Here is a 24,379-nt window from a genome sequence, read left to right as displayed (position 1 = left end):
TGGGAAACTATTAGTTACATTGGAGAAGATAGTCAAAAGGTGGGTAAGGAACTGGTTAAAGGGGAGACTACTATAGGTCATGCTGAAAGGTGAAGTGTCAGGCTGGAGGGAGGTTACTAATGGCTTTCTCAAGGATCAGTCTTGGGGCTAATCTTATTTAGCACGTACATTCATGACCTTTGCACAAAAAGTGGGAGTGTGCTAATTAAAATTTGTGGATGACGCAAAGTTGAGCAGTATTGCCAATACAGAGGAGGACCAAAATATCACACAAGAAGATTTGGATGATGTTGAAAACTGGAGTAATAGAAATAGAATGAAATTTAATAGTGCAAAGTCTTGCAGACAGGGACTAACAACAAGAATTTTTGCTATAAAATGGGGACGAATCAATTGGAAGCAACAGAGGAGGAGAAAGACTTGGGTATATTAATCAATCACAGGATGACTATGAGCCACTAGTGTGATGTGTTCATGAAAAAGACTAATGCAATCCTAGGATGTATCAGGTGAGGTATTTCCAGCAGAGAAAGAGAAATGTTATCACCATTATACAAGGCTCTGGTGAGACCTCATCTGGAATACCATGTGCAATTCTGGTCTCTCATGTTTAAAAAAGATGAATTCAAACTGGAATAGGTACAGAGAAGGGCTACTAGAGTGATCAGAGGAATGGAGAACCTGCCTTACAAGAAGAGGCTTAAGGAGCTTGGCTTGTTTAGCCTAACAAAATAAGGGATGTGGGGAGATATGATTGCTCTTTATACATCAGAGGGATAAACACCAGGGAAGGAGAGGAGTCATTTAAGGACCTGTGCTGGCACAAGAAATTAGATGAAGGCTTTAAACCATCAGAAGAGTGAAGTTCTGGAACAGTAGTGGAGGGGAAAGTATAATGAGATTACTTATAATGGCATGTGGCCCATTTACAATTGTTATTAGCAAATATCTCCAATGACTGGAGATGGGACAGTAGATGGGGAGGGCTCTGAATTACTACAGAGAATTCTTTCCCAGGTGTCCGGCTGGTGGGTCTCTTCCACATGCTCAGAGTTCACCATATTTGAGATCAGGAAGGAATTTCCCCCAGGTCAGATTGGCAAAGAAGCTCAGTGTTTTTTGTCTTCTGCAGCCTGCGGCACGGGTCACTTGCTGGTTTGAACTAGAACAAATGGTGGATTCTTTACAACTTGAAGTCAGTAAATCAAAGATTTGAGGATAGTAAGTCAGACAGAAATTAAGGGCCTATTGCAAGGTGGGTGGGTGAGGTTCTGTGGCCTGCTATGTGCAGAAGGTCAGACCTGATGGTCCCTTCTGGCCTTAAAATCTATGAGTTATGGCTGCATTGATGAAACACATAGTGTTGCAGTTTGGCCCACCAAGCTGCATCTGCTGTGATCAGATGAACTTGTTATGTAATGTTTGCTGACAACTCCAAATAACCCAGGGGAGGACAAGTGACCCCACCCTGTGAGTAACAGATAAGCGGAGAGTGTCAAGTGCACCACTGATTCCATGCTTAAGATTGGTCTACCCTAAGAAATTAGGTCAGTAGAACTACATCAGTCAGGTGTGTGAAAAATCCACACCCCTGAACAGTGCAGTTACACGGACCTAACCCCCAGTGTAGACAGCACTAGGTTGATGGGAGAATTCTCCCATTGACCTTGCTACAACCTCTTAGAGGTGTGGATTACCCACACCAATGGGAGAACCTCTCCAGCCAGCGTAGGTAGCATCTTCACTGAAGTGCTAGAGTGACACTGCTGCAGAATTTTAAGTGCAGACAAGCCCTGAGAGACTTAGTCAGAGAAGATCAAGAAGACTGGGATATGAAGACATGCAAAGATGACAAAAAGTAACACCAAATCGCACTCAACTATCCATTATTCTCCTTTAGAAGATCATTTTTGGACTCCGCAAACCCACACTTCCTTGTGACAATGTTCAGGCACCAAAGCCTCCTGCACCTACACAGGTGAGAGACAAGGTGGAGTCTAACAACAGTGACTTGAGCGGAGTATTACAGGAAGTTGGAGAAACTAATGAGTCACAAGCAAGCATGACAGGCACAAGATGGCAGGAAAAAGGAGAATTATGTGCCCGTCCAGGGAGGAAAGAAGGTGTGGCTCCACAACTGAAAAAAATCCCAAACTTACACCTTTTTGGAGGGGACTTTATACAGTAATTAAAAAAGTAAACAACTTATCCTTGCTGATACACTAGAAAGGGGTGAGCTCTTGCTGTCTGTATCAAGAACTGGTGCACAAATTCATCAAAAGATAGGTTAGGGTAAACATTCAAGATGCTCAACCACCATCCCAGAAGGATGCAAAAGAGCATTTGGAGGCACCACAGCAAGTTCCTGTGGCTCGTGGTGGGAGACCGGTTGTGGAGGAGGAATTGCCAGGGTGTCCTCAGGACCTCAACACACTGCAGTCTTCAACGGACAGTTGATAGGCCTGACTTAGGAAATATGAGCTCTGCACTTACTGATAATGTAGATCCTATTACAAATGTAGGCCCCCTTTACTAGAGGGGCCTCTGAACTTAACTGGGAAGATCCTCAGTACTGCAGTTCAGGCTTTGAGACTACATCTTCCATGATGCTTTGGGGAAAAGAGAGCAAGAGAGACTTTCAGGGAGAGCATGCGGTAGGCTCCATTTTGGAGCGGAACTGAAATAGATTTTTGGAGCTCTGTCAAAACCAGGAGCTGCTGCTAAAGTGCTGGTAGGAAGCCAGAAGATGCTGCTAAGAGCCTGCTGGGCCCATGATTAAGCAGGGAGCCTCAGAGGCTGTTGATGGGCTTCACTGGAGCCACGGCAGAGACTATTGCTGTGCCCCGAGCTGACTGAGGTGGGCCTGCAGTGAAGGCAATGTGAGTAACCACCACCCTTCTTTGGGGAAAGTGCTCGCAAGGAAAGGGGGGCAGCAAACAGACTTTACGGGGTTGCCCGAGTCTGAGAAGAGGTGGAGTGGTCTTGTCATTAAAACCAGAACCCAGGGTTGCCGATATCTGGTTAAAACAACTCCAGTGTTCATAGGGGTTGTGCAGTTTGGAATTATCCCAAATTAGAATTGTTCTGCCCAGTGTTGCCTTGGTTGGACTGATTCACTGGACACACAGCGTGCTGTCCTCATCTTCAAAGAGTTCTTCTAGCATGCCCATGCAAGCAAGTGTTTAGAACTTTGAAATCCAGAGGTGTGCAAACTCGAAGGTGAGGTAAATGGTGACAGTGTAAATTCAGATTCGATAAATACAGCTTACAGTAGTAAATTAAATTTGTTAATTGATTTATCAAACTGCCCCTTGTGATTTAAATTAGTAGTGACATTTAATCTCATCTGTTATGTCATGTTCTCTTAACCACACCTTTACTTAACAATTTAACTCTAATCCAAGTGTATATTGTTTATAATTCGTATTTTTGAGCTAGACCCATTTCACAGATTATTTTAGGTTAATTCCTGGAGGCTCCCAAGGCATGCCATTGAATTAAATGTGTATAGGGCCTAGCCAGGTGGAGGCACCGCCGATTTTAATTTCCTTTACATGTAAAAAGACTGCAGCACAGGGGTGGATAGAGGATTCCAACCTATCCAACCAGGGTCGGCTCCAGGTTTTTTGCCACCCCAAGCAAAAAAATAAATAAGTGCCGTGCCACCAAAGCAAAAAAAAAAAAAAAAAAAAAAAAGGCCGGTGTGCCGCCCAAGCAGAGCCAGCCCTGTATCCAACATGATAGTAAAGGAGGTCCTGGAACAACCAGTTGCCCTGGCCAACAGCAGGTGTTGCCTGCTCCTGAGTAACCCAGGGAGGGAAGGGGGTTTATACAAGTGATGTCTCCACTGAATATAGGACTCAGGCAGGCAGATCAACAAGGAAACCTTCATGGATGGCAGAGTACATGGATTCTTAGGCGTTACTCTTTTAAGTTCTTATTTAACTGTAGAGAGAAAAGTTATAATGATCAATGCAGACAGCACCTCCACCAGTACATTGTACTATATCTTTATCTTAGTGTTAAGTGATGTTGTAGTATTTGATTTGAGGGTTTTAGCAGGAAGTTCAGTCCCACTTGTGTCTGCTGGAGTTAGCAGCTGCAGTGTTCAATAAATCCATGTGATTCTATAGGCGAGTATTACACATTTCATATGTGCTCACTGAAAGGCAGTGAGTTACTGCATTGTATGACGTACTGTTCACTTAGATTATCCTGTAGTACAAAAAAAGAGGAAATAAAATGATATTATCCTGCACACACTAGAGAAGGTATTTGCCATTCACCTCCCAGCACAACAAAACCAGTCTGCTTAGACGACTTGCATCTTACTACTGCTGCCACTCACAACCCCATACTCACCCCCTAACATAATTAAAGCCAAGAGATGGGAGCTTGCAACTGTTATTTAAACAAAGCCACTCCCAAATTATCATAGCACTAAGCAACACCAAGACAACAACGCCCAGTACGGTTGCTTGTAGTTATTCCTGTTTGCCAGTTCTGCAAATACCGAGCAAGAATTTAAAATTTACCAGAGGATGAATTCAATGAGACAATTAGAGATGCGAGGGATGGGGTAACAGGCAACCATTTAGATGCTTTCACAAAATTTTACACATGTGGTGAAACATTCTGATTTAAAGAAACCTTATTAGATAAAAATGCCATGAAAATGCATTTCTGTCAAGTGTTCTGGAATACCATTTGTCTTTTGGTTAACATCTTTCATAAAGTTACATTGTGCATGGGTAGGTTTAGCACTTTAAATATGTGGTAAATACCTCAACATGTCAGGCAAATTCATTTTTGTAGGGTGACCAGACGTCCCAATTTTATCGGGACTGTCCCGATATTTACTTGTTTGTCCCGCGTCCCGACCGATGTTTGGTCGGGACACTGGACAAAGAAGCAATTTTTGCCCTTCGCTCCGGCTCGCACCCCCCACCCCCCGCCCCAACTCCGCTCCCTCCTTCCCCCATTGGATAGCTCCCCAAATCCCCACCCTGGCCCCGCCTCTTCCCCACGCACGCCGATCAGCTGTACGGCAGCAGCACAAGCGCCGGAGGGAGGCCGGACACTAGCATGTGTGGCGTGGCCACCATGAAGATTAAGAAGGTGGTGCGGTGGAGCAGCTACACCTGGAGGCCAGCGGAGGAGAGATGTGTGGAGGGCGGATGGAGGGAGGAGGGTCGGGCAGTTGCTCCGAGTCCTCGCCTCTCTCTTGGCGCGGCTGCTGTGGGGGGTCCGGGGTGCAGGCGCTGTAACCCGAAACCTCCCGCCCGTGAGTGGAGCGGAGGCGGTGGGGGAAGAAGGAAGCGGCTCGGCTCAGCTTGGCAGTCCCACGCACACCAAGGGGGGAGCGCTCCGGTTTGTTCACTGGAGCTTACGGCAGCTACAGGGTGGGGAAAGGGGGGGGGTCTGTGCCTCCTTTGCGGGGCTCTCCCGTCCCCGGGTGGGTTCTCGCTGCCCCCTGCTCCTGTGGCCTTCACGGCCCCACTCCCCGGGACTTTGCCTCCTGCACCAGCCTTTGTGTGCGGAGGAGGGACAAGCCCGTGCCGGGAGGGAGACTGGCTTTTAGGGCAGAGGAGCAGCCGAGCGCTGCATCTCTGATTGCAGAGCCGGGGGGCCCAGCCAGCGGCTGCAGAGGGTTGCGGCGGGGCGGGGGGCATGCTCTGGCGGCTTTTTTTTTTTTTTGCTCCGCCCCCTGGCATCCCGATATTTCATCTTTGGCATCTGGTCACCCTACCCTAGAGTATCCATCAACTTGAGACCAAAACAAAACAAACAAACAACTCCAAGAACACAGGGCTGCTCCCATTGAAATCAATGGGAACAGGATCAGATTCCAAGCCTGAAAGTTGCTACCACCAGTTTATTTGATGGGGCTGCAGAGCAAGAAGACTAATTCTATTTTATGTGAACAAGGCGGGAGGAGGAAAAGCCTCGTAATTCCAAAACAAAGGGAAAAAAAAGCACACAAAGTGCTCATTTTTCTCATGTTATTTGGACTCTCTACACCTGCTCAGCAGTATCCAAACCTTCTGAAACTACAGCACTTTCAGTCATTGTTAGTCCCAAACAAAAGTTTTGCAGTAATTAATAAGTAGAATTATTTGCATGGAAAGCCCTGTATTCCATTACTTAGTGGAAGAAACAGCTTACATGTATTTGAAACTGGTTTGACTGCAGTTGAGCGAGTTCTAAAATGTCCTTTAGTTAAGCATTCATGCTTAAGTTTTCACTGACATAGCTAACAATATCAGTCATCAAAAAGATGAAGCACTAGCAGATATAAGTAACTGGTACGCACACAGCCAACGTAGATCCTCCAGTTGAGAGAACCGCCCAGCTAAGCTTTGGAGTGATGACTAGGACTTAAAGAAATCAATTATGAAAGTGCTACCACTGTTTATTTTCTGGGCTGAGCCAGTGCAGTAAAAGCAAAAGTAGTAGAACTACTTCTGCATCATAGTTACGTGAGAAACAAATGCAAACAGTGCTAGCCATAGAAATATTGCACACGTCACCCAAAAAGTTTGCAAGGAAGATGAAATGGACATGCAGTTTTACTGGTTTCTAGAAATAAGCTACCTCTTAAATTAGAAGGAAAAAGCCTGAATATTAAAAACATTAATTTGCAAAACGATTTAAATAATTTCACCACCATCTATAGCTCAGTGCTTAGCTTTCCCAAACAACAAGAGCAAATAGAACAATAAGGGGGTGTCATAGAAGAGGATGATTCACAAAAGATGAGACCTTAGAATCACAATGTATGGCTTCCCAACTAGTCCAATATAAGAAGCTCTTGAAGCCTGAGAACTCATATCAAATATGTTTGAAGCTGTAAATTGTTGGGCGCTCTCTGATCAGAACACCAGAGCTTTTCAGTGGTTCAGAGTAGAACCACTAATAAAACTTACTGAAACTATACATCAGGATTATAAAGCTTCAGAACTTCCTTCACTGCTTCAATTTCAATGGAGTGAGCCAGCTTCAACTCAGTTTATCACAATCATTTACATATAATAGAAATAATACACTCACTACTTACATTGTAGAGATGGGGGGAGTAGATCTGTAGAGAGACAACAGCAGAGCTGGGAGAAAATAACAGGTTTTTTTACTCTCATCTCTATGCTCTATCTGCAGAGCCACAGAGCATCCAGTCAGTTGGGTATTATTAAAGAATGAAATTTTTGTCTTGCCCTGAGAAATGGACCTCTGTGAAACAGTCAGTCATCTGTTACCTTTGCTTTTTATGAAAGATTTGACATTTCAAGCAAATAGGCTAGAGGATAGGGCAGTTATCTACTCCAGGAAAAGAACTCAAGCCTCAGGGATGCTAGCTTATAGGTCAAAGCAGCACACTCTAGAATAGAAAAGGGCCCAAGTGTTCAGCCTTCCCAAGATTTCTAGACACGCTTAAATCTTTTTCTCCACTTTCAAACCATCTTGAATAACAAGGCACTTTCCTTTCATGTCTCACAGCATCCCAGCTACTGGTTTATATCTTCCAACCTCTAGAAAACAGGTAGCTGCTGGCATGAATATTCCCCTCAGGTACCACCTGCTGATCAATTAGGCTGGCTGCTAGACTGCAAGCAGCCTGAGCATCAGCTGTCTGCTTCCTTCTGTAATTCCAGCAGCTGCTGCACATGACAGGAATTTAAACCCCTGCCTGCCAGGGTTCACAAAGAGTTCATCCATCTTACCCCAACCAGGCTTTGAACTCTGATAGCCACATATCTGTCTGGGGCCAGGAAACTTCCCCCCTACCCCAAATTCTCTTTTTGGACACTTTAGTCACTAGTTGCTCTTCATAACTATAATCTTACCTGTGTCTAGGACTTCTTAACAATTCCAAAGCACTTTACAGTGGATAAGATTGTAGCTCCCCACTTTAATGGCGCCAAGCAAACCAAAGCTCATCTGACTATATGGAAATTCCCTTTGAACAAAAGAAAGTTTCACATGGCATAGACCAGTGTAGCAGCTGTATCCACCAGCACTGGGGGGGATGTGCTCAGCAAAAAGACATTACCTAAGTGCCACTCTATTCCAGCTATGGAATGGCCCTTGAGACCATGGTCAGCCAGGAGAAAAGCAAGATTCCACTGGCTCCTGAAGCTAGGGGCCACAGAGGTTTTGTGCAGCTACCTTTGCCTCACCACCATCACAGCTGTGCTAAGTGCAGCTCAGATGCATCTCAGGCCTGGACCAGTGTATATTAAGATAACTCATAGGGAAATACAAACACTCCTGGGCTGGAAGTCAGCACCTATTTTGTGTCAGCAATAATGAATACAATTTTTAAAAAGTAGAAGTGAAGAACATGTACACTATTTGAAAATAAAAGAGAAATTTGGATTATGTAATTATGCAAGTTGGAATTTGGACAGGATAATAGGGATAACACCCTTCCTCCTAGATAGGAATGACAGCTTTGTGACTCTGACAATGTTTATTTAGTGTCTCCACTTGAAGGAGTGTGTTTGCCTTTTCCAGGAGGCAGTAACTCTAAAACAAGACTTTAGGTACACGTGTCTATCTGTCATTCTAAATAGCTCACTCAGCCAGCTAGCTATTCAGTTTGATGTATTGCATTTATATTTGTATACTGGAACAACCTGCACACTGATGAAATGCAGCCACCTCAAGGGTAGAAGCCAATACCCATTCTGTGCCAGCAATAATAACCCAACATATAAATACAAGAATTCACATTTCAATTAGATTAGCCTCATTGTGGCAATATATCAGCTGTGACAGAATGGGATATGTCTGGGTCACAATATAACCTCCATTTTGTATTATGTGCTGAACTCACGTCTAACCTTGGGTGAGGCAGTTATTATGACGTATTCCAGTCAGCTACCCTTCCAAGGAAAAGTGCTTGATACTTCATTGAAAGATGGTGTCTCAGAAGCCATCAATGTGCCAATGTATGGCTCTTGACTCTGACTGGCTCAACTACCAGTCTATCCCCATAGAACAATGGGTTCTCTCAACAAGAGCTTGTGGGGAGAGGGATGAAGGGGACAAGAAGGGACAAGTCTGCCAGTTGATCATATGGCAAAAAAGATAGACTCTATTTAAGAGAGAGTGCTTCTCTGTGAGGGTGGCCATCTACTGCCACATGCATGAAGAATGAACTGGAGAGAGAGAGGCAGTAGGGGCTGAGAGATTCTGCCTCACCTGAAACAGTGACAAGACTTTGGACTCACAGAAGGGGTGACAGGCATGGGGTGGGTCGGTATATCTCAGGACTTCTGTTATTTTGTAAATGTCTGTAACTCCATCATGTTCTTTTTAAAGAGTTTCTGCAGTTAAGAAATCCCTTGGCTAAGCCTGTGTTCCTTGCTTACCTGTCTTGTTCTCCCTGAAGCAGAAAAACTGGAACCCAGAGTGCCCACAGCTGGTGGAGCACGCAGGGAGTGTGTGTAAATGACTAGAGCGGAGATTCTCTAACTGCGGTCCACGGACCACTACTGGTCTGCAAGCTCCATTCAGGTGGTCCGCAGATAGTTCCCTCTAAGGTGCGTGCCTAAGGTGTGCACACAAAAGAATGAAGGGCTGCCCACCTAATTAGTGGAACCGCGCAGGGCTGGCTCCACTAATTAGGTGCCTGGACCCTGGAGAAGACACACGTGTAAGGTGAGGTGGTGACCTTGGGGGAAATAGGGGGTAGATGGGAGGGGGCAGTGGGGTGAGAAGAGAGCGTGGGGGGAATTTGGGATGTGCAGGACTGTGGCGGCCAGAGAATAAGGCGACTTTCCCCAGCTCCAGAGTTGTGGCTGCCAGGGAGAGACGGCCTTCCTTCCCAGCCTCAGCTTGGGGGCTGCTGCAGCGGGAGAGAAAGGGCACATCCATCGCATTAGAAAGGTAAGGCTACTGATATTAAAATATGAGCTGTGTGCTTTTATTTGTAGAACAAAAAAACCTTAATTATTATTAAGGGTTTTTTTTTATATAGCGCTTTTATCCAAAGAGCTTTACAATAGTTAGCTAATGGAAAGACCATTAAGTAGTCCACTGAGACCCGCAGCAATTTTCAAGTGGTCCACAAAAAAAAAAAGTTTGAGAACCACTGGAACAGGGGGCTCAGGAAGTCTAAGGCACTGGTTCCCGGGCCTGGGATAGCTGGACTGCAAAGTCCTACTGCCCCAGGAAGGACTCAACTGAAAGGTCTATAAAATACTGTCTATCAAAATACAGTATAAAACATTAAAATGTGTACATAAGCACTTTCCCTGTGTGCAAACGCCCTCCCAAAATTCCAGGCCCCTGTAAAATGTCTGTCAAAGACAATCTCACTAATGTGCCCTGAGAGATTGAATAATGAATTCTTACAAAACTCTATGGCTCTCCTCATGCTTCTGGGCCTCAGCCTCTCTCTGCTGTTATTCCTGTGGTGAAATATTTTAAATATTCTAAAGTCCTTGGGATAGTGGGGTGGGATGATTTATTAAACTATATAACAACAGGAAGCTTTAGATATTTAAATTTAAATTAAATTTAATTTATAATGATGGAGCTACTCACTGTTTGGTACATCAAATGATTTGAAGCTAGGTCATTCAGCCATTGCTCCCAGCACATACCAGCACACAAAATGGGACATAAATTGTTATATGATATAACCCCACCTTTATCTGAAATGCTACAGGGCATCCAAACTAGTTGGATGACAGAACTTCATACTTACATTCCATTCTGTCATTTCATATCAAGTAATGCTGAGTTGCATCATATACGCCCAGCGGGAAACAATTCCTGTCAGAGAAATCAAAACGATAGGGGTTTGGTTTGGTTTTGGTTTTGCAGGAACGGCCTGTGGGTCAGATGCCTGAAAGAATATGGTATTTTAAATCCAATTCACGTATATCTATCTATCTATCTATCTACATTTGCTGTGTAGTTTAAGAAATGTATATACAGTATATTAGATATTGGTTTAGACTGCAAATAATACACGTGAAGTGAAGAACTCCCCCAACTGCAGATGGGAAAGTATTAGACTGACATGAAGTTGGAGGATGATTATTATATTTACTCCTGAGGGCATTCTGCTCCAAAAAATTAAACATTCTGCACACAATATTTTAAAATTCTGCAAAATTCTGCAAATTTTATTTGTCAAATAAATGTGGAGGCTCCGGCATGGCACTGGGGAGCACAGGCCACTGGCTGCACAGAGGTGGGAGATCACTGTGCAGCTCCCCCCACTCCAAGGCACGGACTCAGCAGTGAGGCTGCACCCAACCCTGACACAACACAAAGACCAGGCCTGCCCCAGAAACACCCCAGGGCCCTGCCACTCTGTGGCAGGAGCACCAACATAAGAACGGCCATACTGGGTCAGACCAAAGGTCCATCTAGCCCAGTATCCTGTCTTCCGACAGCGGCCAATACCAGGTGCCCCAGAGGGAATGAACAGATAATCATCACGTGATCCATTCTCTGTCGCCCATTCCCAGCTTCTGGCAAACAGAGGCTAGGGACACCATCCCTGCTCATTCTGGCTAATAGCCATTGATGGACCTATCCTCCATGAACTTATCTAGTTCTTTTTTGAACCCTGTTACAGTCTTGGCCTTCACAACATCCTCTGGCAAGGAGTTCCACGGATTGACTGTGAAGAAATACTTCCTTTTGTTTGATTTAACTCTGCTGCCTATTAATTTCATTTGGTGACCCCTAGTTCTTGTGTTATGAAAAGGAGTAAATAATACTTCCTTATTTAGTTTCTCCACAGCAGTCATGATTTTATAGACCTCCATTATATCCCCCCTTAGTCGTCTATTTTCCAAGCTGAAAAGTTCTAGTCTGATTAATCTCTCCTCATACGGCAGCCGTTCCATACCCCTAATCATCTTTGTTGCCCTTTTCTGAACCTTTTCCAATTCCAATATAGCTTTTTTGAGATGGAGCGACTACATCTGCACGCAGTATTCAAGATGTGGGCGTATCATGGATTTATATAGAGGCAGTATGATATTTTCTGTCTTACGTTCTATCCCTTTCTTAATGATTCCCAACATTCTGTTCGCTTTTTGACGGTTGCTGAACATTGAGTGGATGTTTTCAGAGAATTAGCCACAATGACTCCAAGATCTCTTTCTTGTGTGGTAACAGCTAATTTAGACTCCAGGTCTGGGCAGGCAGGCTCAGCAAGGCAGGATCTAGGTATGGAGGGGCTTAGTGTGGGGGGATCCAGGTGTGGGTTGAGAGGGTTCTGTGGGGGGCAATCTGGGTATGGGTGGCTCAGTGGTGGATCTGGGTGCAGGGGGGATCTGGATGCACAGGGGCTTGTTGGGGGGTTCTGGGTGCAATGGTGATGGTACTCTGCAGGGGGGTCCAGGTGAAGGTGGTTGGGGCTCAGCAGCAGGATGGTCTGGGTTTGTGGGGGATAGAGCTCAGCGGGGGATTGGGTGTGGAGGGCTCGGTGCGGGGGTCAGGCTGCTGGCAGAGTGGGGCTCAGTGGTGTGGAGATCCAGGTGCAGCTGGTTGGGGCTCAGTAAGGTGGGTATCTGGGTGCGGGTGGCTCATCAGGGTGGTCCAGGTGCAGGGGGAGTAGGGCTCATCGGGGGGGGGTTCTGGATTCAGGGAGTGAGGCTCTGTGGGAGGGTCTGTCTATGAGGGGGTCTGGATGCATGGGGGTTGGGTGGATGGGGGAGCAGCTCCTTGTACAGTGACCCCCTGCCCCTGCAGCTGAGGAGCGATGGGTGCAGGAAGTGTGTGGGGGTGGGGGAATTAGCAGAGCTTTCTACAGCTGGAGAAGAAATCTGGGGGTGGGTCTGACACAGCCCCAGATGCCGTGCAGGAGAAGAGGAAATCCCGTCCTCCCCAGCCCAGTTGCAACTAGCAGCTGAGCCCAGTGCAAGGTAGGAGACACCAGCCGGGTCTTCCCCAGTCCCGCCTTCTGCCCCACTGTGATGTACCTCTCTGCTAGCTGCCCTGGGCACCCGAAACATATGCTGGGGAGGCTTGCCTGACCACTCTTTTGTAGCTTCTCTTTGTTTCCCTGTCATAAAGTCATTTTTCTGTGGGGAAGCAAAGAAATCTCCAGGTGACATAAATTCTGCACATGTGCAGTGGCGCAGAATTCCCCCAGGAGTATATATTATTAGTATTTAAGACAGAGGGTCAGATCCTCAGCTGGTGTAAATCAGAGCATGGCCAATTAAAGTCAATGGGTATTGGAGTCACTCAGCACCTCATACTGTCCGGCCCTAATTCCACTTAGCTAATCTCAAAATCTGCTTTACTATTTTTATCACTGGAAAATTGTTGGCTCTGAAATTTGGCAGTTTTGGGGTTTGAGCTCAATTCATTTATAATGTACATGTAGCATTTTGTTTTATTCCTCCCATTTAGTTGTGCTATTTATTGTAAAGTAGCTCACAGATCTAGAACTCACCAACCTTAGGAGCATATATTGAATATGTTCTTAGGGAAAGAAGGGGCTGAATCTATAAGTACACTCCTAAATGCATTTTCTATTCTGCACCCAAATTCCATGGAAAAAATAAAAACTCTTTGTAAGAAACACTAAGAAAAGGGCAGTGGCCCCATTTTATCTGAGCTCTTAAATAAAATTGTTTAGAAGACTTACAAGAAAAAAACATTCAAAAATACAAGGATTGCTATTTAACAATATGAAATAAGGGAGTGTCAAGCCCTTCACAAGCAATGGAAGTCAAAGGAATAATCAAGTGATCAGTTATTGTACCTGAAACAGTTAAACATTAACTCTCATAGAGTGTAACAAGCTCTTTATGGTGAATAAAGGAAAGCCACCTAGACCAGTGATATGCTGTTCCAGTTTTTCATGAAACAATTCCTACAGGACAAGGAACATAATCACCAAGGCGGAGAATGAGGTCTGAGATAAGCAATCTAGAGTTTATAACATAATTCACACTGTTGGCTCCAGTTTTAGAGCCTAAAGGCTGGAGCTCCACGAGAAGGGTGGGCTGGAACTCCCCTCTCCCTTCATTAGTGAGGAACAAGACAGGCTCAGGGAACTTTCCAGCTAGCCTCTCTTTGAGATTCCAGGAAGTAAGTTTACTGGGAAATGTGGTCTCTCCTGACAGCCATATTTGTATTTGTAGACTGTAGCAATGTCTGCTGGGAAATAGATGTGAGAATTAAAATATTACCTATGTTACTAAAGGCTGCTGGGTACAGTTTAGGGAAGAGATTAGCAAACACACACTGAATTCATATTTGGAAAGTCTAGATACTGACTGACATAAGGCAAAGATTTCAGAAAGGGATGCCTAAAATTAGGCTCCCAGAGCCACATTTAGGTATCTGAAGAAGTGACCTGATTTTCAAATGTGTTTAGCACCCAGTGGCTCCCATTGACTTCAGGAGCCTAAATGTGGATTTAGGAGCCTAATTTTAGACACCCATTTCTGAAAATCTTGGCTTAGAGGAGATTTAATTTAGACAGATGCTACAGTGGCCATCTGTATGATATAGTTCTGCATCCTATGGGAGAAGCACAGGAGCAAAGTCCTCTCAGGTAAAACACTCATTACATTATTACTTTCTGTCTCTCATTGCATTTACTTATAATCAGTCTATGCATAAAGATAGCATAAAGTACTTTGATATGGAGTTTAAAAAAATCTTGACCTCCTTGAATGCTTAGATTTCTTGTTTATCACACATCCAACATCCAGTTCATAAAATTACATTACAAATCAAAGTGCTGAACTACATTAATAAGAAATGTAATAATTACAGTCAAATGAGATCATCATCTTATCTGTGCTCAGCATTTTCCTAGTTACCTTTTACAAAATGTTGGGAAAGCTAAAAATAAAAAGTGGTGTATTAGGGTAAAGCAGTATTTTCTCTTAAATACACTCTGTCTAAATGCATTTGGAAATTGCTTTTCACTAGCAGATACATGAAATTGTAATGAATTTGACATCTATATCTGACGGGTTTCATTTCCCTTTCTAGATAGTGCTAAACTTTCCCTACCAGAGATGGCCATTATTCTGGGTCCCTTAAAATATGTCTGAAAACCAAAATGTACTAAGGGGGCCTCAAATGGCATGTACTGTAGTTTCAAAATATGTTGCCCAGATCAAGAACACAATGTATTTTGCTCTGTAAATTATATAGCGCAAACACCATGGATGGCTGTCTTGTAGGCAAATGATTCTATACTTTTCCTAAATGTTGCACTGTATTGCACGTATATCAAATATAAAATCATGGATTTTTATGGCATAATTAAAATAAATATAGAATTACTTTGTTACATAGGACATGAATCAGAGCTATATTTAAAATAGCAGATTTTAAACTGTGTTTGTTTTTAAGGTTCCCAAATAATGTGATGGTTTACAGAGTCTGTATAGCTGCCCACTAAAATAAGTTTCATTGTAAATGTTCCTATTTGATTTAGGTTTAAAAAACCAAAAAAATCAATGCTCTGCCTTAGACTACAGCATGCACAGTAAATGATCTCTTAATTACCACAGTGATGGAAACCTAAAGTTCTGAATCATCATTTTGACTTTCTCAAAGGAAGAAAAGAACCCTGCTGCAGGCTAAAACTTCCATCCAATCACACAAAGACAAATCAGCCTTCAGGCAAATCAGGAATCTTGATTTAAGCTTACCTGGACTTGGCTGTTTGCCCACATTTTAAAATACCTTTTTAAAACCACCCAAAAAGCCATATAAGTGTCTCTGTATTAAAATGTATTTTGCATGGGGTAATTGCTATGAAAGGGTAAAATTATTTGATTAAAAAATTAACCCTGAATGTAATTTTCTTTGAAAAAATAGAAAGGTTAGCTCACAGGGTGTAGTATTCAAATACCTAACTTGTGGGTGGAGTTGAGGTGTGCCAAGGTGCATAAATAGGTATTACTGAGACTTTGCCGTTCAGACTGAAACTTGGAACACTTGCCCAGCTCCTCTGACAAGTGGGAGGATAAACAAGGTAAGGCTATGAGCTCTTGCTTAGAAATGCACCTGTTAGAATCCAGTGAGCTTTGGACTCAAGTTACTTATTACTGTAGCAGGTGAGAAATGGAAAGGGAAGAAAAAGGCAACTTAAAGTATATAGATTGCCATAAAGGGGACAGGTGGAATAATACTGTCTCTTCAATTAAAAGAACCAGAAACTTTATTTTCCCCTTGGAGCTTACCATGGCAATATCTAGCTTTGTACAGATGATGCTTTAAGGAGTAGGTTTAATGCTGGTTGGTCATTGCTTTCAATTCTGTATCAGCCAGCAAGCTGAGATTTGTTTGCTCTTTGATTTCCTGTTTGACCAGTCCCCCCCCCCCTTTTTTTTTTTTTTTTTTTTTAAAGCAATATTTCCTACATAATGATCTAACTAAACTGTCTCATCTGCTCTGAATCTCCACTGGGCTTCCTAATGAAGCTTTACTAGATTTCCTCCCCTCTAAGGAGACTTTTTTTTTTCTCTAATCTAAACATCAGCCTATTTCCAAAAAACATTTCTTGTTGCTTTTTCTATGCTGTTGAGGCCATGACTGAGCAGAGAGCCAGAGTCTATTGGGCATTAGAGCAGCAAAGGGTGATTTACCAGACATTCTAACTCCTCTTAACAAGCCCCCCTCATGTGGTTTCCTCCAAAGCCCTGGAAAGAGGCAGCCTCACCATGCTTTCACTTTTGCAGCCTGCATTTAAAATATACCGGCTGAAGCTCATGCATCCATTTTGATTTTCCTATGTATGTTCTGGATTACCTATCTGTTTATCTTAAGTTTTCTGTAGTACACCTCCCCATGCTATCCTAGCACTCAGATGAGAATTTACAGAGCAGATTTGAATCTCACAGAGTAAGAGTACTAAGTCTTGGTAGGATTATTTAAAAGATCAAGGAACTTTTGATCAAACTTTCCAGGCTCCATCCTCACTCCCTGAGTCAGGCTCAGGAAGAGATTTCAGTAGTAAAGCATCCCTTACACTGATACATTGCATTTTGAAAGAAATCCTCTGTTCTAATCTGTGTTCAAACCCTGGCTCTGCCACTCTGAGATCCCTGAGGTAAGTAACTTTGCCCCTCTGTACCTCAGTTTCTCTGTCTGAGAAATGGAGTAAGCCCTTCTAAACTGACCTCCCTCACATGGATGTTGGGAGATACTTTGTCTCTCTCATTTATAAAAAATTCATTACCACAGTAATTAGGTAAGTGAGGTGATATCTTTTATTGGATCAACTTCTGTTATAAATGTTTTATAATATCTAAGACACTTATTCATATTTGCAAGTGCCTTTAGACCATTAAATAATGGTACTATAGAAGTTATCTAATTGTTGAATCTCATGTGTCTTATTAAATGAATTCAATGTATGTAAAGCCACCATCAAGAAAAACAGAAAGAACTAGCATCAGAGAGAGTATCTAGGATGACTGCATTGAGATGGGACGGGCATATTTAAAAGTGGCCGCAAATAACTTTTAAAGATTTTGGGAGATGATAGATTGATTTATTAATAATTTGTTTGCTAAAGAAACTTTACTACTTATTCATTACATACTTGAACATGCAAACTAGCAAGAGTGGTTAAGTCTAGCAGTGACTCAGCCCAGCTTCATAGTTGTTACTTAGCCATTTATACACTGAAGCCTCATGTACTGTATGATCCTGATGAGCAATTTCCTGGTTGGCATTCTGAGAAACTGCCAGAATTCTAAGGGTTTGTTATCTTTTCAGCACTAGCCATGGAGAAGAGTTGTATATCTGTGTTCCTGCTGCTTGTTGCTGTCTCTTATGCTCTGGCTAAGAACGATGGCAAAAGGGATACAAAAGAAGTAAAAGAGACCAAACCAAAACTGCCTCAAACTCTCTCCAGAGGTAAAAACTTGGTTCATTCTCCCAATCCTAGCTCCATGAAAGTCTTTCACCCCTCAATCTGCTACCGTTAAATCCTATTACATTTTTAAATAGCTCTGGCCTGCAGTCCTTGTCCTTTCCCCTGCCTATATAGTCACAAATATTTTTTTCTCTGGCCTCTAAATATACCGCCCCCCCCCCAGTACATTTTCCCCCAGAAGAGATTTCATCTTCATTCAATTACAATACCCTTTTTGGCAGCATATTCTCTCAAAGTACTTCTTAGTATCCTTTACTTCATATTTCAAGCCTAGATATAATCTTCTCATTGCTAACAACTTTTTAAAGGTAATTGTATGTCATTTTTCTTTAGGGTGGGGTGATAATCTTATCTGGACTCAGACCTATGAAGAAGCGTTGTTCAGAGCCAAGACCGGGTAAAACAACATTTTTTTTTCTATCCTGGCCACAGGTTTCAATGGCGCCATCTAGTGTTATCTGATTTACCCGATGCCTTTGGCATTAGGGAAAGAACTCTGACAACCGTTAGAAATCTGTGCTTTCGTTAATTGTCCTTTACAGTCTGAGATGATCTCCCTCATCAGCAGTGGCTTTAAGGTTGTCAATAAGGAGAGTCTAAAATGAGGTGTCTTCTTCCATTTCAGCAACAAGCCCCTGATGATTATCCACCATTTAGAGGACTGCCCACACAGTCAAGGTAACATAGCTTTGAACATAAAGTCATCTTATTTTCTACCTTATGAATTCAAATACTGCTAAAATACAACCGTGCTCTCTAATTCAGTGGCATACTCCACTCACTTCATTAGAGTTCTCTGTGGGCATCAAGGTCCATCTGAAGGATCAGGACCTGACACGCAAACTAGACTTGTCTGAGTTGGACTGAAAGGCAGAACTAAAATAATGTGGTGGGTTTGGATAAAATTCAAATCCAAATCTCACAGAAATTTGAAGGAGTTTGAATTTGGAGGAGGGAGGGGAACAGACTTATGCCATTTCTATTTGTTACTTCAGCTCTGTTCTAGATATCACGCACACACAGGCTTAAAACTCTCCATTTTAATTCTTTCAGCTGGACATGCTAAAATCTCCTAACTTTGGAGAGCCCACAAATCATATCGGAATCTTTTCCTATATCATTTCTTGGCAAATGTGTGTGATTTCCCCTCTTTCCCCAAGTTTGTATTTTATTTATTATTTGTAACAATTGTTTCACATTTATTAATTGTAGCACTGAAGAAAGTATTTGCTGAACACAAAGAAATACAGAAATTGGCTGAAAAGTTTGTTCTTCTGAATCTTGTTGTAAGTTCTCCAGTTACATTTTATCAAAACTTAAAATTTCAACTAGCTCTACTCATGACAGTGGTTGGAAGCAGTAAACATATATCATTAATTATGGCTTCTTTGACTAAGACAAATATTGTGCATCAGTTTAACCAGATATGACTAGAACTGTCTGGTGCTACAACGGGATAGATTTAACGATAAATACAGTATATTCTATAGCTATTACAAGAAGATATACACTACAGTATAAGATTTATTTAAAATAAATAAAAACATTGTTAAATATGACATCTGCAGTTTTACCATGTTCTTTGGTTAGTGTATTTCTCAAACTTTAAAACTTCAAACTACATGTTCAGTTTGATAGCCAAGAAATTATCAAGTAGAAAGAAAATGTTCTGTTTGTGCTTTTTATACAACATGATCTGCAGCAATCTTGACTTAGAACCTTATCACTTTTGTTCCAGTATGAAACAACTGACAAACATCTTTCACCTGATGGCCAGTATGTTCCTAGAGTTCTGTTTATAGGTGAGTACTGTTGGTTTTAATGACACAGCCTCCAAGGAAGATATCCATTTTGAAGCCATAGAGGCTGGGTCCCCCAGCATGATACAAACAAGGAACGCTCTGCATTGTTAACAGGGGTTAATACCAAGAGAAGAATAGAATCTTTCATTTTGTTTTGCTGGAACGAATGTGACAAAACAAAACTGGGATTAGGCAGCAGTGTGTGAGTCTTATTTGGGCTGGGGGGGAAGGCTTATGTAGTAATAAATATATTTTAATAATAATAATCTCCCTCCCTAACCTCAAAAGGGCCTTTGCCGGTTCTGGGATGGGCTTGCATGTGGATCATGTTGAGAAAATTTATTTCTTTCTGTTGACCAAAGTAAGGGGACTAAAGGACCATGTGTCTCTTCATAACTATTAATATTTGTAATAATGCACATCAGGGTAATTCAAGTATCATGTAATGAAGTGGTGTAAATTGGGCAACTGCACTATTCAGAACTGAATTTACCTGATCGTGTTTCAGAAACACTGGGGTTTTATTCATGTCATTTAGAAAACATGAAGTATCAGCTATTGGAACAACATACTCCATCTTCCTATATGTACATATGCAGCAAGTAAAGGTATAGACTTTTTAAGAACATAAGAACAGCCATACTGGGTCAGATCAATGGTCCATTTAGCCCAGTATCCTGTCACCCAACAGTGGCTGGTGCCAGATGCTTCAAAGGGAAAGAACAGAACAGGGTAATTTAGCAAATTATCCATCCTCTGTCATCCTGTCCCAGCTTCTAGCAGTCAGAGGTTCAGAGACATCCAGAGCATGGGGATGCATCCCTGACCATCTTGGCTAATAGCCATGAACTTCTCTAATTCCTGTTTGAACCCAGTTATACGTTTGACCTTCACAACACCCCCTGGCAAAAAGTTCCACGGGTTGACTATGTATTGTGTGAAGAAGTACTTCCTTATGTATGTTTTAATTGCTGCTGCCTATTAATTTAATTGGGTGCCTCTGGTTCTTGTGTTATGTGAAGGAGTAAATAACACTTCCTTATTCACTTTCTCTACACCATTCATGATTTTATAGACCTCTATCATATCCCTCCTTAGTCATCTCTTTTCTAAGGTGAAGAATCCATCTTTGTAATCTCTTCTCAGATGGAAGTTTTTTTTTCCCATACCCCTAATCATTTTTGTTGCCCTTCTCTGTACTTTTTTTCCCAATTCTAATACATATACTTCTGCAATGGGGGACCAAAACTGTACACCGTATTCGAGGTGTGAGCATACCATGGATTTATACAGTGGAAGGACAGAGAATATCCTATCTACCCCTTTCCTAATAGTGCCTGTATTGTTAACTTTTTTGATTTGCCACTGCACATTAAGCAGATGTTTCCACAGAACTATCCATGATGACACCAAGATCTTTCTTGAGTGGTAACACTAATTTAGACCCCCATCAATTTCTATATATAGTTGTTTGTTTTCCAATGAGCATTACTTTGCACTTATTGAATTTCTTGTGCCATTTTGTTGCCCAGTCACCCAATTTTTGAGATTCCTTTGTAATTCTTAATAGCAAGCTCTGGACGCCATCTTAAGAAATTTTGTATCATGGGAAAACTTTGCCACCTCACTATTTAACCCTTTTTCCAGGTCCCTTATGAATACATTGAACATTACAGGTCCCAGGACAGATCCTTGAGGGACCCCACTATTTACCTCTTTCCACTGTGAAAACTGATCATTTATTCCTATATTTTATCCAGTTACTGATCCATGAGAGGACCTTCCCTCTTATCCCATGGATGCCTACTTTACTTAAGAGCCTTTGGTGAAGGACCTTGTTAAAGGCTTTCTGAAAGTCCACTGGATCACCCTTGTCTGCATCTTTGAACCTCCCCTCAAAGAATTCTAATAGATTGGTGGGGCATGATTTCCCTTTACAAAAGTCATAGAAGATTAGAGTTGGAAGAGACCTCAGGAGGTCATCTAGTCCAACCCCCTGCTCAAAGCAGGACCAACACCAACTAAATCATCCCCAACATACTGATACTTCTGTTCTTTACGATAGTTTCAACCAATTTGCCTGGTACAAGCCAGTAAGCTTAACTTTAGTAATTGAATGGATCACCTCTGTAACTGTGTTCATTTTGTTTTTTGAATTGACACTGCATTAGATATGTGCCAATCAACTGGTGCAGAGGCTGATTTAAATGATTGCAAAACTACTACCTGTGGTCTGTAATCTTTGTCATATTTGAGTTGCTTCAGAATTCTTGGGTGAATACCATCTGGTCCTAATGACATTACTGTTTAACTTATCAATTTGTTCCAAAAGCTCCTCTATAGAGACCTCAAGCTGGGTCAGTTCCTCAGCTCTGTCACCTAAAAAGAATGGCTCTAGTGTAGAAATCTCCCTCAGACCCTCTGTAGTGAAGTCCAATGCAAAGTATTCGTTTAGCTTCTCTGCAATGGCCTTATCTTCCTTGAGTGCTCTGTTAGCACCTCAATAGTGCAGTGGCTCCACTGATTTGGCAGACTTCCTACTTCTGATGTACTCAAAAAAGAAAACAAAATTTGCTGTTTGGTTTTTGTCTTTTCTTGTTCCTCTTCAAATTCTTTTTTGACCTGCTTAGCTATACTGTGTATATATTAATGTTGTAGACTATTTTAAAATTAATTTCTGCCACTGCTTTTCCTTTCCTCTTTCCAGATCCCTCCCTGACAGTTAGAGCAGATATTACTGGAAGATACTCAAACCGTCTCTATGCATATGAGCCTTCAGATATTTCATTGTGTAAGTATATTTCCCAACAGAAGCTTGCGCATACATTTAGAACAGATGAATGTCTTCTCAAAGAGCAGTGAGAAATGCTAGACCTGTTTTACTTAATATTGGTTGAAACATGATTTAATAGCCAGACCTAATTACGTTCTTCATGACCTTGCTTATTTAGAGTCCAACTCTGACACCCTCACACTCAGCTGTGCCTTACCGTATGAGTAATTGCAAGGGAAATCTATAGGATCGTTTACAGTATAAAGGTGCCAGAATCGGGCTCATAAAAACTACAGCTCATTTTTCGATAGTTCATATATATAAAATGGGTTAAGACAGCAGCTGTAACAAGAAATTTAATATAAAGGGACATTTAAAATTATTTTCACATAATTGATCCTGAAAGACCAGCAGTATGGTTCTAGAGCATTAAAATTCCACCTGTTTGGAAGGAAGATAATGCATTTTTGCAGGAAGTTGCATAATTCTTTGGCACTCACTTTGCATGATAGGTGGAACACTGGTGCTCTAAGAGCCTTTGGGGGCCACAGGATAAGAATCCTATTAAAGTTAATGGGAGTTATAGTATCTTGCAGCAGAAGAGGAACCCAGCATTGTAATGGAAATACACTGTGTGTGAATGAGAGATCCCCTCACAGGTCAAGAGCAATTAAATTGTGTGGAATGACTGGACTCCCCCCACTCCTCTTTAGAAATCATATTAGTAGGGTAGCTTCTCCAGAAACTGTAATTTAAAACATGGTCAGGACTGTTTACAAGTCTTGGAAGAGACTATAAAATGTATGATGGATGAAGAGTTAGTACAATAAGGGAGCTTGTAACAGCACTTTCTCTAAAGTAATTTGTCACTAGCCGTATAACTGCAGAAATGTAACAGTTCTTAATGTTTCATTTCTAGTGTATTCAAATATGCAGAAAGCTCTGAAACTGCTGAAGACTGAATTATAAGGCAGCGGAAAAGCCCATATGCAGCCAAGATGTCTGATCTTCCCACTCTGCTCTACTCGCTGGCATCAGTGAAAACTTTTTAGGTTGATTTTTAGAAATGCATAGCACTGGTTTATATGCATAACTAACTGTATGGTTTTTTGTTAACACTTTTATACTGGATGGGATTTTAAGTACTGGTTGCTTTTTAAAAAAAGCATACAGAACACTGTATTCTTCAACTGTAAACCATGATTTTTTAAAGAAATAAATGCATTATGTTGTCTTACTTTATGTGGCCTTACTCAGTGTATTCAAATAGTCATCCAACATTAACAAAAGAGAGGCTGCTTTGTTATAAAAGGCTGCAAAAGAGGTTTTAACTTCCCCACTGTAACATCCAGATGCTAAAACAGATTAAGACTTGAAAGCCAGGGAGGCTTCTTCATCGTTAGTTTTAACAGCCATATAAGATTCTTATTCCTCAGGCTCCTGTTGAGTGTATTTCCTAGTTTAAACATTAATTTTCTTTAAAAGTTGGTGGTTGTTGTCAAGTGTATTGCAAGGATAGGGAAGAACAGCAGCAGCTCGCAATACTGATTTGACCACCTCTCTCAAATTCTAAGGAAGTTATTGTAAAATGTCTAAGATAGTAAGAGAAACAGTTGCTTGATAGTATTTGCAATAGCTTCATAGTAAATTTAATTAATACTAACCCAGAAGTTATTTCCACATCTATTACTTAAAATTAAAAAATAGTATAAAATTATACTTGTTAATGCTGAACATGAAAATTATTTACCTGTCTTCAGAAATTTTATATTAACTCTTTTAGTAAGAGGAACACCAGTCTGACAGCTGGGGCCTCTATCAGTACAACTATGAATTCTAATTTTCATAGATTCAAGGACTGAAAGGGACCTCGGGAGGTCATTGCGTCCAGTCCCCTGCCCTCATGGCAGGACCAAATAC

At 41.9% G+C, this 24,379-nt stretch overlaps 1 protein-coding gene and 1 long non-coding RNA gene across 2 annotated transcripts in view; one reads left to right on the top strand and one right to left on the bottom strand.

Moving 5' to 3' along the window:
- The window catches only part of LOC135981095 (uncharacterized), an 87,315-nt gene extending 79,729 nt beyond the window's left edge, over nt 1–7,586 (bottom strand). The window contains exon 1 of the long non-coding RNA XR_010598060.1: nt 7,058–7,586. This is a non-coding gene — a long non-coding RNA (uncharacterized LOC135981095). The remainder of the gene's footprint in view (nt 1–7,057) is intronic.
- An 8,253-nt stretch (nt 7,587–15,839) lies between these two features.
- Nucleotides 15,840–23,696, top strand: AGR2 (anterior gradient 2, protein disulphide isomerase family member). The gene is made up of 8 exons (XM_005306658.4): nt 15,840–15,976; nt 17,725–17,865; nt 18,218–18,281; nt 18,510–18,562; nt 19,097–19,170; nt 19,623–19,686; nt 22,394–22,477; nt 23,379–23,696. The coding sequence occupies exons 2-8, from the start codon at nt 17,733–17,735 to the stop codon at nt 23,426–23,428; spliced, it is 522 nt and encodes a 173-aa protein (XP_005306715.1). The 5' UTR covers nt 15,840–15,976; nt 17,725–17,732; the 3' UTR covers nt 23,429–23,696.
- The last annotated feature ends 683 nt before the right edge of the window (nt 23,697–24,379 follow it).

Source organism: Chrysemys picta, chromosome 2, assembly GCF_011386835.1.
Source record: "Chrysemys picta bellii isolate R12L10 chromosome 2, ASM1138683v2, whole genome shotgun sequence".
NCBI lineage: Eukaryota > Metazoa > Chordata > Testudines > Emydidae > Chrysemys > Chrysemys picta.
Note: the sequence above shows the minus strand (reverse complement) of the source record. Positions and strands in the feature narration are given on the sequence as shown.